Genomic DNA, 15,683 nt, shown 5'->3' with positions numbered 1-15,683 from the left:
ATTTATTTTTAAACATAATTGTAAAAAAAATAATTGAAAGTTTAAGGGTATTTGAATTTATTTATTTAAAAGAGCAATTATGATGAATTATGATAGCATTTTAAGATAGTTACATAAATATTTTAGGCAAATATTTGAAATTTAAATTGTCTCCTACTTCTAAGGGATTGAGTTTTTTTTTAATATTTATATGCTTAATTATTATTTTTGTATTAAAAAATAAAAATAATATAGGATTAAATTTGACATTCGTAAAAAATAGTTAAAAAAAAAAAAAGAATTCTCTTTATAGTATTCTAATGATAAATATTTTAAGGATAAAATCTCTTTATCGATTTTCAAATCTACACAAAGTCAATCTTAGGACTCAAATTTCATGTTCCCAAACTCAGGTATTATGAGATTTTTAAAATCTTTGCTAAATCTTTGAGATATTCTGAGATTTTTTAAATCTTGACGCAGTTAATGTTTTTCTATTGAATTTTAAAAGAAATTTACATTTCTTAATAAAATTTTAGAAAATATCGATCTCTTTTACTCATATTGTAAATAATATTTTTTTAAAAATTAACTTTTTAGCATAAAAAGTATGAAATTTAAACGATATAGTGCGACCTTTTTGTTTAGGAAAAATATATAGTGAACTTAAGTCCTAACCAAAGTTTAATTAATCAATTTAAGTAGTTCAACTTGTTGCAAGTACAAACTTTTTATAGTATCAATATTTACTATATTTTTAAAGAATTAAAGAAACAATGGAGAGAGAATTAAGAAATTAAGAGAAAATTATAAGAAAAAAATTATTTTAATTTCAAAATGGAAACAATTTGTTAAATTACTTATATACCGATAATTTATAAATAAAATCATGAGAATTTAGTGGAATTAAGTGAACCGGTCTACACGCCCCTTGGAAGCGGAAGGACACCACGTCCAACCGGCTCAAACCGTATCTGTCACCTATACGGTGAACATACGGATCATATACGAATACTGTTACACTGCCAACTACGTACCCGTGCAAACCGTACGCCTTTAACGGTAGCAATGACGTCCGTACCTCATTCCTCGATAGGGACGTTCCATTCTTCATCTCTCTCTCTCTCTCTCTCTCTGCTCTGCAAAAATAAAATGGAAGAATTTTCGTTTTCTCTACGCCTCCGTCATTTCTGACTTAGAAGCGGCGGGGCCCTCCATCGCCCGGCGGCAGCTCAGCACTGGGAGCGGGTCCAGGGAATCTACGGTCAAGCTTAGCCTACGCATACGATACGTATACGCTTGGCGAGTTGCTCTCTGGGGGAGGGAGCGTACTTGTAGGTGGGGCTTTTTTTTTTTTTTGTACTGCCCTACACAGATCCTATTTCTTTCATTCATATATATGATATATGGAGAAGACCGCTTTTGGCAATGTATTTACAGGGGGAGTCTCTTCAATAGAATAATTTCAATGCCTTGAAAATACTCTCCAGGCAAGTCTTCGCTGCCGGGATCCTTTCGTTCTGCACTTGATTGATGTTTCCCTTTCTTTTATGTGAATTTTTATATTCGATTCTGTTTGTGGGTGTTATTTATTGTTTTTTTATTATTTTTATTTTTATTTTTAACGAAATTATGATTGTTTGGCACAATCATTGGCGTTCGTTTGTGGTTAACGGGGTTGATAGTCATGGGTGTTTGTTTATTTTCAATATCATTGGCTAGAGGCGCAGAGCTTTTTTTTTTTTTTTTTTTAACATTTTTAATTAATTTTTTAGTCTGTTTGTTTATTCGAGTTTGTGCGTGTAAAATTTCAGGGTCGTATGGGACGCTGTGTTTGACTTTGAAGCTGCTACAAAGGGCATATTGTTTTAAGAGGAAGGATTGGTCTTGATCGGGATTCCGATGTGTTGACGGGTTTGGAATGAGGCGTCGTACCTCTGCAATTCGATTGGCTTATTTTGGTTTTGAGGGATTTTGATTCTCTCCTCCGGATGGGATTAGGGATTCATATTGATTGATTTGAATGCGATGGGCCTGTCAGAATTGGATGGCTTTTTTCCATTTTGATGAAGGTGGGGATTGATTTTTCCGGACTCCGTCGTCAATGGGTTTTGATGGGTTTGAAGAAAATTTGTGTGTGGAGCTCTGTAATTTTCATTGAATTAGTTCGAGAGCAACTTCTTGGTTCCAGCCCTTCTTCTCAGCTGAAGAAGGATAAGAAGGTTTCTGGTTGTCAATTATTGTAGCATTTTGGGGAATTTACAGCATCAATGGGGGATGAGGCTAATTCTTGGTTGAGGAGAACGAAATTCTCTCACACGGTTTGTCACCGATGGGACACATTGAGGCTGGCCTCCGTTCCTTTGACCATTCAGCCGGACAGAAATCCCGGGCTCAAATCAAGGCCCGGAACAGTTTCTGCGAATCAGAAACCAGGACCCCTTGATGCGCAGATTCAGCGAAATCCAACGACGAACAAGGGAAGATCTGCATCCCCTCTCCCTGAAACTGTTCTTCCTGACACATTTAAGGAAGCCAAATTTGATAGGAAGAGGTCCACAACTCCAGCCCCCAGTAGGAGACGACCTGAGAAGGGAATTGGGAGCAAGTTGTTTAACAAGGATTCCCAAGGGACTCGAGGCTTGAGTTCATCGAATACCAGCCCATTGAAGCAAGCGTCATCTGTGAAAGTTAATGATAAGACCAAGAGTCGAAAGGATTCATCCTGGGCGAAGTATTTTGATCATGGAGGGGGAAGGGTTACTGCGGTGGAGACTGCAGACGATTGGATGGTTGATCTCTCCAAGTTGTTTGTTGGACTTAGATTTGCTCATGGGTCACACAGTAGGCTCTACCATGGTATATACAAGGATGAGCCTGTTGCTGTGAAAATTATCAGGGTTCCAGATGATGACGAAAATGGATCTATGGCAGCTCGTTTAGAGAAGCAGTTCAATAGAGAAGTCTCTCTTCTTTCTCGTCTCCACCATCAAAATGTCATAAGGGTAATACAAAATTTACACCCTGTAGTTTTCATGTTTTCCCATTCCTAGTATTGTCTGGTCAATGGTCAATGGATCTTTTCCTTTAACCATGCAGAGATGATGAAGTTCTTTTTAGTGTATGTTTCACTTGGTATGACTAATAGGGAATTAAGAATGAAATTGCGCTCCTTGCAGAAGCATTCTAGTAGTTTGTGTGCTGTTCACTTGGATTAAGATTGTGCAGTCATTTCATTGTATCTTTAACCATTGCACCAGACTCTTGATTCATTGTATCTTTAACCACTGCACCAGACTTGATCATTACCACACCATTTTGATTATAAATATGTTTGACAATTACTTAACAAAAAGTTTCTTGAGCATTGTTTCTTAATCCGTTCTTTACTCTTGCAAATGCAGTTTGCGGCAGCTTGCAGAGAACCACCAGTTTTTTGTGTCATTACGGAATATCTCTCAGAGGGTTCCTTGAGGGCATACTTGCATAAGCTTGAGCATAAATCTCTTCCCTTAGAAAAGCTTATATCTATAGCTCTGGATATTGCTCGTGGAATGGAATATATTCACTCTCAGGGTGTCATTCATCGGGATCTTAAACCTGAGAATATCCTTATAAGTGAAAACTTCCACATGAAAATTGCTGATTTTGGAATAGCTTGTAAGGAAGCATACTGTGATTCTTTGGCTGACGACCAAGGGACTTTCCGCTGGATGGCACCTGAGATGATTAAACATAAATCCTATGGGAAGAAAATAGACGTGTACAGCTTTGGGCTCATCTTATGGGAAATGGTAGCTGGAACCATCCCTTATGAGGATATGACACCCATTCAAGCTGCTTTTGCTGTGGTGAATAAGGTATGCAGCTGATTTCATGGATCTTCCCATTGTATAAATTTACAACTTTCCTCCAATGTCTAATAAATTTTTAATTTTTAGCTTGATGTTTTAAACCCATTACTATATTTTTGTAGGAGCTCTCACTTCAGCTTATTGAAATGGTTTCCCCATCACCACCCCCCCCCCTCCCCCTCTTTCCTCCTCGAATTTTCTCCTCCCTTTTTTTTCTTTTCCTCATTTTTCCTTGAAAATAATCTTTGAAAGGGATATTATTTCAAACCTCTTTGAGTAAATACAAATTCATTTTTTTAAGTGGAATTTTTCTTAAAAAATTAACTTGGAGCACTCAACCTGAGAATCCTGGGCATGGTAAGTGCATTTTCAAGTTTTTTTCTTGTGCTTTCGTCAGGGGTAACTGAATGATGTTGTACAGTTAAAATGTTTATTCTCTCTGTAGACAGTATCATTTCTCCCTAAGGCTTTCACAGATTGGTGTTTAGGTATTACATGGTAACAAAATCATTCCACATCATTAAAAAGGTGCCACCATAGGAGCGAAACATACCTCTTCCTTTACGGATAGAGCTCTTTTTCTTAGTATCACTCTGGGCTTCCTTTTTTTTATTCTATGCTTCTGGGGGTATTTGAGTGACTTGCTACATGATTCAAGAGCTACTTTGATGTAATTTTTGTTTTTATTTTCCTAGAGGATATTTTGTTTTCCCTACTGTATTTTAGGAGGATTCCTTGTCATTCTTTTGTATTTCTTCTTCTCTCTCTTGATAATTTTCTTTTTCAATCCAAAAATGCACACCCTTTTAAAAGTGGATATATTAGGGAACCAAAAAAGGAATTACATCATCTCCCAAAAACCCAGAAGATGATCATACATATAAAACCAAGTGGGCAAATTTCTTTACTTTTCTGGCTGAATAAATGGGGTGAAATTTCAATTGCTGCGAATAGGCAAATTAGAATTGATATAAACGGCACAGTTAATTAACTTGAGGGGGAGAGGTGGAAGGGTTGGGGTGGGTTTGATTTATAATCATAATTGGAAATTTGGAGTTTCCATTGACTGAACTTTCATTTTGATTTATGAGAAGAACTGAAGCTTAGGTTTTTTTTTTTTTTTTTTTTTTCTCCTTTTGATTTCTCTCCTCCCTGTTTTAGTCTCATGAAACTCAAATGATGTAGGGTTTTATGATTACAATTCTAACATCAATTAACTTGGGATTTTTCAGAATTTGAGACCCATTATACCAGGAGACTGTGCACCTGCCCTGCGATCTTTAATAGAGCAATGTTGGGCTTTGCAACCAGAGAAGAGGCCTGAATTTTGGCGGGTGGTGAAGATATTAGAACAATTTGAGTCTTTGCTCGCCCATGATGGGAACCTGAATCTCGTACAAAACTTAACCTGTCAAGAGCATAAGAAGGGACTTCTCAAATGGATTCAAAGGCATAGTCCCGGACGCTCATCCTAATAATACTTCTTCCATTCTTAAATCTAAATTTGCATGACCTTCCTCAACACCTGGCTTTTGTAGTTGGACCAGGTCAGTGTAATTAAAAATTAAAACAGTTTGTTTTATTACTTAGGTTTCTTTCAAATTTCTCTCTCCACATCAACATTCAGGCTAGCCTGAATGATTATATTGGTAGGCATGCTCTGAGGTTAAAATATATTACTTGCATTTACATCTTTCATACACAACACAAGATTGTCAACCTTGGGTATCACATGTTTGTCTTGTAACTGCATTGTTTTTATCTGTATCAAGTTTTGTGGCCCCAAAACTCCCTAGTGGTTTTTAGTTCTTTCTTTTCTCTCTTTGATAATTTTTTCGAGTTGTGAATTGTTATCGTACTTCATACTTGGTGTATTTCTGAATCCTTGGAATTGTATGACCCCCAATGCCATTACATTACAGGTGTGTTGTAATTATTGCAACCAGGGCTTTTTACTGCTCTTGTTACTAGTTTATTGAACTATTAAAGATTCTGATAGCACAGGGTTCGGGCACGGGTCATGTAGCCCATGTTTGGCTTGTATTGTTTTGTGTTTTTCAGTGCTTGCTTTCCAGATTTCAAACGGCCTTTCCACTGGACCGGGCAGGATTTGAAGACTCCTTGCTTACAGCAATTAAAAAGGAAGGGTTTCCTTGTTAAAAAATGCATTTATACCGATTCTGAAAGCATGAAGTTCAATTCTTGGATTTGAAATTGTGCAGAATTATAAGATGGGACTAATTAGCATAACTTGAAATTATGTTGTGTTTTATCAAGTTTTTGTAATTTAAAACCCTAGATATGTATTCCATGTTTCTTAACAGAGTCAGGGATAAGAACTGCTTTCAGGTCATCCTCCTATCACCCAGAAATGTAGACCCATTTCAATCACGAAAGGTCTAAATCGACTTTTTTATTTTATTTTATTGGCTGATTTACGTGGTTTAGACAACAATTTTGTTTGATGTTAGATTGGTAGGGTTTCAAGAAGTCCTTTTTCACTACATGTTTGGTACATAGGGGAATGAAGTAAGGAGAAATGGAATCGAATCTATTACTTGATTCCGTTATACTTCTCATTCTGTTTTTCAGTTCATTCTATTTTCATTTCAATTTCATTCTATTTCTCAAACTAAACATGATGTTAGAGTTAATATCAAAATTGCATGGGATTCTAAATGCACTTTTCATTTCAATTAAGTTGCTATTTATTGCACACAAACATGAACAAAGAAATGAAATTTTAAACCCTAGATATGTATTCCATTTTTCTTAACAATCAGGGATGAGAACTACTAATGAGGTCATACATGTATCCTCAAGAAATGTAAACCCATTTCAATCACAAGAGGCCTTCTCTCTCTCTCTCTCTCTTTAATTTTTTTTATTTGTTTTTTTTTTGGGGTGATTTGCATGGTTTAGGCAAAAATATTGTTTGATGCTAGACTAGTAAAGTGTCAAGAAGTTTTTGTTGACTATATTTTTTGTATATGTGAATGGAATAAAATCATATGAAATGAAATCAAATTTAAGATAAAAGACACTCACATTTTTTAAGATTTGCTAAAAAGATATAGATCTTCCCTGAGATTTTAAAAGTGTCACAAAACTATCCTAAGGTTTTAAAAATATTAGAAAACTTTCCTGGGATTTGTCAAAAAGATAAAAATCGTTCCTCAAAAAACTTATTTTTTTTTTTGTAAAATATGAGGGGAGATTTGTATATTTGTTACAAATTTGAGGATAGGTCCTTGTAATTCTTGAGACCTCAAGGGAGGTTTACGGAATTTTTGAAACTTCAAGAGAGGTTATTTTCTTCTTGTCAAACTTCAGAAAAGGTTCTTGTCTTTTGCTCTTAAATTTATTACTTGATTTTGACAAACTCTTTATTCAAATTTTCATGGTGTTCTATTTCTATTTCATTCAATTGCGCAACCAAACATTATATTAGAGTTAATATAAAAATTGCATGGAATTCCAAATGCACTTTTCCATTTCAATTAAGTTGCTATTTATTCTCGGGAGCACCTTCTCTATTGGTGTTTTTTCCTTTTTTGTTTTATACCTTGATGCGTGACACGTGGCATTGGGTGCCTCTTCTTTTACTAGATGAGTGGTTAAGAAATAGGACATCTTACACATGGCATAACCATAGGCACCAGGTGGCACATTGGTCTGGAAATTTTTTAATAGATGCTTTGTTGTATTTGTGTGTGTGGCTCTTATACTTGTTAGGGCTTATAAACAAAGGAAGAAAAAAAACATATGGATTCACTGGTGCTGAGCAGTAGGGATTCGGTGATGATTACATACCGAGAGTCTGAGAATTGCAGAAGTTCTGAGATACCGAGAGCAAAAAATCAGAAACTCGAAGACTCGTCGACGAGTGGCCTTCTCTCTCTTGTCGACGAGTGGCCTTCACTCTCTTGTCGACGAGTGCCCTGTTCTTGTCAACGACTATTCTGGGTTGCGAGTAAGAATTCAAATTTGAATTGAAATGTTGGGATGGTTGGGTATTTAAAGGGAAACCTCCGAGGGGTTGTTAAATAGGTCCTGGGCATATTTTGAAGAGAGAGAGAGAGATCATTGTATGAAGTGTATCATAAGCTTTCATTTCATAGTGAAATTCTTGGCCAGATTGCTCTCGTGGATGTAGGCATTGACAAACCACGTATATTCTCGTGTTGTTTCTTTATTCGCTTTCATATATATTGGTTGTGTTTTTCTTGGTGTTTCATCATTTTCTGCAATTTACAAATTTCATTGTGCATCCTATACTCAATTTCCACAACAAATTGGCATCAGAGCATTGTTGTCATAGCATTAGGATCTTCTTTTACAAGATTTGATTTTTTCAAATTTGATGGAACCGAAAATTTCGGTATGTGGCAAAGGAGAGTTAAGGATATACTTGTGCAATAAGGAATGGTGAAGGCTCTACATGGTGTTCAACCGGATGGAATGGATGAAGTGAATTGGAGAGAATTTGAGGCAAAGGCCATTTCTACAATATGCTTGTGTTTGACCAATGAAGTTCTCTATCATGTGATGGAGGATGATTCTCCAACGGCTGTACAACGAAAGTTAGAAAGCTGGTACATGTCCAAATCACTTTCTAATAAATTATTTCTTAAGCAACATCTTTATTGGCTTAAGATGGTTGATGGATCGAACTTAAATCAACATATCAATACCTTTAATCAAATCATAAGTGATTTGATGCGTGTTGATGTTAAAGTTTAATGAATATGATAAGACTTTGATGTTACTAAACTCCTTGCCAACAACCCATACTTATGAAAATTTACTTACCACTCTTACTTGGAGAAAATTGTCTCTTAATTTAAAAGAGGTGACAAGTGTCTTATTGACTTTTCATCAAAGGCTGAAAATATGTGATGAATGAGAAGGACTAATGGTGAAAGATAACTATGAGTGTGGGAAAAGAAAATCTAAACATGGATCGAGTAAAAAATCTCGTACTCAATCTAAGAAGAAAAAGGATATCCGGTGTTATAAGTATGGTAAAAGGAGGGCATGTGAAAATAGAATATGCAGATTGGAAGAAAGGAAATGCTAAAAAGCATGAGGGGACTTCAAAATCAATGAATGTGGTTCAAGAAGGAGATTCAGTTTGCAGTGATGGTTGTGACGCCTCGAACCCGCCAAGTGGGGCCCGGCTTCCACGTGTTCCATTTACATGTATCTAATATTATAACATCAAGTACGCAGCGAAAAATAACCTAACATCCTTTATAACATACTAGAGTTCTTGTAGTAACCCGACCCCTAGAAAAAAAATAAATAAAGAAATAAAATTAAAATAAATAAATAAATAAATAAAGAGATATTTTGGAGAAGATATTTTGAAAAGAGATATTTTGAGATATTTATATATAAATATCTTGGAGTATAAATATTTTGGAGGAGATATTTATTTAGATTACTTAAGGGCTAAGTTAGGTTTTATTCTATAAATTCTCTTATTCTCTCTCTCTCTCTCTCTCTCTAAGATTCTTCGCCGTTCGTCGTCCGTTTCCAAAAACAAAGGGTACTGCGTGAATCAGAAGAGGAAACTCTACACTTTTAGTGGATCGGATCGTCGTTTCGGAGAGTTTTGGGTTTTCTCAAGAATCGAGGTAGGAATTTGATCCTAATTTTGATTGGATATTTGGATAGCAGTAGAAAACATAGTAAGGTTATGTTCTATGGTTTTAGGTTTTCGGGATCTCGAGTTGTCGATTTGGACCGTTTTCATACGAACTTTCATTTTGAGTATAAGGTAAGGGGAATTTGATTACAACAGCTATTTTGAAAAAGTAAACCGCTAAAAAGCTAGTTTATGTTATTATGTATGATTTAACTGCTTATTTGTGAAATTCTACCGAGTAGAAATGACGGTTTGACAATTTTACGATTTTTGGTAAAAATGAGGATTTCAACGTGTGATCTCCAAATTTTACAAATATTGTTTATTTGTGTTTATACTATAGTAGGAGAGACTCGAATCCTTTATTTATTCAGTTAAACTATGTATATGAATTTTCTATCATTTAGCGGGTTTTTGTATCAAACTTGTGTTATATAGGTTGATATGGGAATGAATGGATTTTCTATACTATTGATATAGAATATGGGAACGAAGTTCCAAATTTGTTATACTGAAAATGTGATAAACGGAGGCTGATGATACACTAAACCGCATCAGTAAACAAAGGAGGGCAAACTGAGTGGAAAGACGTCAGTTTGAACCCAATGCTATTATGTGAAATTGTGAAAAATACTGGAATTACGCAGGTTATCATATTTGTATAAATTGAATTTATGATACACGGAACCACAGCTTGAGAGTCCCGAGAGGGTTGAAAAATTCTTTCTTTGCAGGGTTAAAATAAACTATTGTTATATGATACAGCGCGATATCGTAGCTAGATGTACACGTGCAACCACACGTACTAAACGATGTGGGTACCAAGATGGTCGGCTAGCAGGGTGAAACCATTGGCTGATATTGGGCCAATAGAGGCAGTCAGATCGTAAGTAGGTACTCGGCTTGCACGAACAGGGCATTGGACGAGTATCAGTGCACAACCCGGGCCACGGGCTAAAACTGGTTATAGGGATATTTTGCTGTTGGTCATCTGATAAATCATTAAATGGTCGAAAGACAAATGTGGGAATTTTGTAATATGAATAATGATATACCTGATGCATTACTGTATTGAAAATATTTGATTTATATTCCAGATGTTGAATGAAAATATGCATGTATGCAGTCACACACTGTTGTAACTCCTTCTTCCTTACTGAGAGGTGTCTCACCCTATTATACAACCTTTGTTTTCAGGTCCATTAGTACGTCGGTCCTAATAGCTAAAAGTACTGGGGAGATTGTTTTTGGTTAGCTTACGTAAGCATCTAAATCTTGTATTAAACTTAGATGAAAGTCCTGTTGGAGGATTGTAATAACAAGAATTTTATCCTATGTATGACTTTATGAGAAATGATGTGGATGTATTAGTAAACTCTGGTATAAGTCTAGTAGAAATCTCAATGGATGTTTATGTTTTTCCGCAACATTTACATTATAATTATGTATGATTTACACCCGTATGTCCCTGTTTAGGGTAGGTTGTTTCCATATCTTGAACAGATATAGGAATTATGTATGAATGAGTGACGTCTGGGTCCATATAAAGGGCTGGATCGTTACAGTTCTATATATATATATATATATCCCAAAATAGTATTCTCCAACATCCAGTATTCACAAATATAAACATCTCAGAAACTTAAACAAAACCCAAAAATATACATCAAAAGTCTATACCCTCTCTCTCTAAAAAAATGCTACGCTAGCCCCGAGCTCACCGAGCTCGATCACGCAGAGGTCCTGAAAAAGATGAAATTCATATCGGGTAAGACACATCTCAGTAAGACGAAATAAATTAATACCAGTGTGTGGTCATCATGAGGTTTGTGTGCAAAATATAATCATCATTAACAAATTAATCCACAATTATGAAATCATTCTCTATCTCTACTCACACACATGCAACGTATTTTATTAACGAGAGTTTTCCAAGGATTGGGGTGATTACTCGCCCATACAAGTAGCACCATTTTGCTTTAATACCTTATGCAACCGGGTATGACTACAACTGATGCTTATCAGGACACTTACCTTACTCAGTAAGCCCTCAGGTGGATAGTTTGTCTCGTATTCACACACATTCACACAATTATTTATCAATGAAGGTTCCCAAGAATAGGGGAGATTACACACCCATACATGTAGTTTCCCTCTACTCTAATACGTTATGCAACCTAGTATGACTACATCTAATACCTATCAGGGCACTCGCCTTTCTCAGCAAGCCCTTAGACGAAGAGTTCACTTCACCCCAAGTACATATAATACTACAATATATAATATATTTATACTTTACTCTGAATCTGATATCTCCGTAATACTCATCTCTTTATGATCCCAATTCTCACGTTTCTCAGTATTTTACATCACATAAACTCATTTCACATTTCTCATCTCTTGTCTTCACATACTCAGTATTCACAAATATTTCACATACGTTGTTCTTATGTTATACATTGGTTAAATTAACAATTACGCATTTAGAACTCACTGCTAGATGGATAATCACTGTCATGCTTCTCCCCATGCGGGTTATGCGGCTCGTAGGCTGGACTTAACCCTGGTCGGCCCACCAGAGTTAAATTAGTAACAACCTCTTCAATCTGTAAGTCAGATTGGCTGTTCCCATACTGGTCTAGACTCCAGGGGGACTCTACCCTTCTCAGCCCAATTGATCATCCCGTCTCCACACTCTCTCTAAGAGGTTTGAGTGCACTAGCTCTTTAGAAATTACGTGCAACAGTACTGTGCATACAACGGTCCTCTGGAGTTCTCAAACCATACATTGTAATTTAACATTCACATTCTGCTATGATTAGACAATTCACATGCAGTATAATCCCAATATATTTCATTATTTTTAACATGTCATACATATATCACAACCCAACTCAGTATATTCATTTTACTCATCCCACATAATTTAAATAATAATAATATCATCTAAAATAATAAGTCAACCTATATTCATCATCTGTTTTACTGAAAATATACGCCATTACTTTAATCATTCCATTTTCACAAATAATAACTAATAACACAGCCCTAGGCTCAAAAATATCAGTTTAAACGGTTGGCTTTCAATACTCATAGGATATTTATATAAATACACAAATAATTTCCATTTTAACCGGTGAAATTTTACAAATCTACTAGCTTAATCTATTCCCCTTACCTAGTTTCCTGAACTACGCTAACGGAGACCCCAAAACAATGTCTGCGGCGCTCACCCGAACCCTGATTTAATAACCCTAGTTTATTAACTCAAACCCCAAATTAACAACTATTAAACATGTAACGACCTGCCTATTTTAACATTATTTTTTTTTCATAATCATAACATAATGATTTTGATATCCTTCTAAACTATCAGTCATGATCAACTCGGACCCATGGGTACCGAGGATATGCCTGTCATACAACTCTGATACCTAAGCAGCAGAAAATATAAAATTACATACATGCCATAAAACAACAGAAACCATACCAGAGTTCTGCTGAATCTTTCATATATATATATACAATCATCCACAAAAAGACCCAAAAAGTATCCTAGGGTCATAATCCCACAAAAACCCATTTGACCCTATCTCACATATTTACCCTTCTGACAGGGTAGTTCGACCAACTCCTACCACTATAGAGCTTTATCTATCGTTCTACCTGGATTTCCTAAAATGTTTGTATTGCTGGGGTGAGACACCTCTCAGTAAGGGAGATAAAATAATATTAGTGTGTGGCAACATGAATATTTTTCGTGACATACAGATATATAGTACATAATTCATAACTGGTGTAAATAGTTGTATCATATCTAAGTAAAACATGATTTAACATAACATAGTTTAACGTACTAAATTTCTATACTAAAAAATCATCTTATATAATCATATCATACTTGAATTGTTACCCAGGATAGATAGTTAATTGTTGTCATGTCTTATCCCCCACATAATAGGGTTATGCAGCCCAAAGGCGGGACCTAGCAATGGATGGCCGACCATGCTAAGTCAAACATAGGTATGTAAGTACGATGGGCCTGTTCCACCTGTGCCGGACTACCAAGGGAATTACAACACTCCCATAAAGTCACGCTGACTGCCATCTCTGACACTCTACATAAGATGTGTGGTAGTACTAACATAAACATAAACATGAACATATAGCTATGGTATCGTACTTCATAAAACTGAACTAAGCTATCTGGGTTCTTATAACATATAATGTATTCCATATTAAAACATAATTGTTTCGTATTTCAGAGTAATATTTTACATAAACATATTTCATGATTTCTTACATATCATACATAATCACAACATTTATGCCGACATAATTCATAACGTAAAATACAGCATTTACGTCGGCATAATTCATAACGTAAAAATCACGGTATTCACTCCGGCATAATTCCAAACATAATTCTATAACATGATTTGTTTTGAATTCATACTTATAAAATGTGTTAAAACCACTTCCCTGTTCAACAACAGTATTTCCGAACATTATTCTATAACATACGTATTTTTCTGAAAATAAATGTTGTATGACAATAAATAATTTCATGAAAAATTCTGACTTAATTTATCTCCTTACCAGGCTTACTGAGAGCTCACAATTAAACCCAAATCTACACCTGTAGTATTCCCAGCTCAACACCCTAAAATTTACATTTTCCCCAACAAAACTTCAGTATTATTCCATCTACTACACTTTCCTCAGTCCAAAAATACCAAATACCTTATAAAACTCAAAATAACCAATTTACCAAGATTTTGGGATAGTGCCCAAGTTGGCCTAACTAACAAACTACTCCAGCAGACTTGTAGAGAATCTTCCCAGGAGTAGCGTGGCGGCTTCCGATCGTCGAACCAGCAAAGGATGAAGTCGAAAATCTAGAGAGAAGGTAGAGGAGGTGAATTTTAGAGAGAGAGAAAGAGAGAGAAAGAGAGAGAGAGAGAGAGAGAGAGAGAAAGAGAGAGAGAGAGAGAGAGAGAGAGAGAGAGAGAGAGAGAGAGAGAGTTCAGCATGTGATTCTCTCGCAGAAAATGTGATTTTTGGCCTTATATAAAGTGTTGTACACGTGTCCTCATTGACGAGCCACGACGCCTTGTCGACGAGACCAAGAAGGAAGTTCGTCGATGAATACTTAACCCATCAATGAAATTTAGGCCCTGAGAATAACCCTCTTGGTCTCTCGTCGATGAGACACGCATCCACGTCGACGTGCCCAAGAAGGCTGCTCATCGACAAACACTCTGCGCTCGTCGACGAGACCCTGCTGAGTCTCCCTTGGAATTTTCCGTTTATCTCCTTTCTTTTATTATTTAATTGTTATAATTCTTCGGGTTTCTACAAAACATCCTCAAGCCCATACACCCCATTTAAATAATTATATACTAGACAAACAGCTCATTTCCACTCTTACCTCAACTTTGGGGTGATGCCTGAAAAGACCCCGTTAAAAAATCCACTCCGCTAGACTTGTAGAGAATTTCCCTAAGATCCTCATGGTAACTTCCGATCATCAATTCGGGTAACGAACGGTGAAATATCATAGAGAGAGAGTGAGGGGCGTCGTTTTAGAGAGAGAAAGAGAGAAATTTAAGGTTTCTTAATGAGAAAGAAAAGAGAAATCCTATTTATAGGTTGTTGACTTGGACAATCTCGTCGACGAAAGAAGGACTTTGTCGATGAACCCTAAGCCTGAAATTTCTGTCATTCGAGATCTCTTCGTCGACGACGCCTGAACTTCGTCGACAAATCACAGAAGGGCATTCGTCAACGAAAACAGGGGATTCGTCGATGAAGCCTATTGTTACACTTTTTTAAAATTTTCCCTCTATTCCTTTCTTGTTTATTTATTTTTTTATTTTTTTTCTAGGTTTGGGTTTCTACAATGGTGATGTTATTTCAGTTTTGTTAAGGATGGATCACCTTACGGACTCATGGATACTTGACTCGGCATGTTTTTACCATATGACTCCAAACAAGGAGTGGTTTAGCACCTACAGGTTGGTAAACTCAGTTCAGTTCTTATAGGTAATGATGTTTCTTGTAAGATCATTGACATAGGAAATGTTAAAATAAAAATGTTTCATAATGCTGTAAGAACCTTGAGTAATGTAAGACACATACTAGAGTTAAGGAAGAGTTTTATTTCACTTGGCATCTTGAATTGTAATGGTTTAAATTAC

General features: G+C 35.9%; 1 protein-coding gene across 4 annotated transcripts; it reads left to right on the top strand.

The window, feature by feature from the left end:
- The first annotated feature begins 1,081 nt into the window (after positions 1-1,081).
- LOC131144457 (serine/threonine/tyrosine-protein kinase HT1) lies at positions 1,082-6,262 on the top strand. Of its 4 annotated transcripts, none has more exons than XM_058093123.1 (5): positions 1,082-1,317; positions 1,420-1,469; positions 1,794-2,984; positions 3,384-3,839; positions 5,066-5,621. In XM_058093123.1, the coding sequence occupies exons 3-5, from the start codon at positions 2,250-2,252 to the stop codon at positions 5,306-5,308; spliced, it is 1,434 nt and encodes a 477-aa protein (XP_057949106.1). In that variant the 5' UTR covers positions 1,082-1,317; positions 1,420-1,469; positions 1,794-2,249; the 3' UTR covers positions 5,309-5,621. The 4 variants fall into 4 exon arrangements, 3 of the variants coding, with proteins under 3 accessions (XP_057949106.1, XP_057949104.1, XP_057949105.1); XM_058093121.1 differs by having other exon boundaries at positions 1,395-1,469; XR_009133822.1 differs by lacking the exon at positions 1,082-1,317 and adding an exon at positions 5,895-6,262 and having other exon boundaries at positions 1,375-1,469; positions 5,066-5,380.
- The last annotated feature ends 9,421 nt before the right edge of the window (positions 6,263-15,683 follow it).

This window comes from Malania oleifera, chromosome 12 (assembly GCF_029873635.1).
Source record: "Malania oleifera isolate guangnan ecotype guangnan chromosome 12, ASM2987363v1, whole genome shotgun sequence".
Lineage (NCBI taxonomy): Eukaryota > Viridiplantae > Streptophyta > Magnoliopsida > Santalales > Ximeniaceae > Malania > Malania oleifera.
This window is presented reverse-complemented; position numbering and strand designations above follow the sequence as displayed.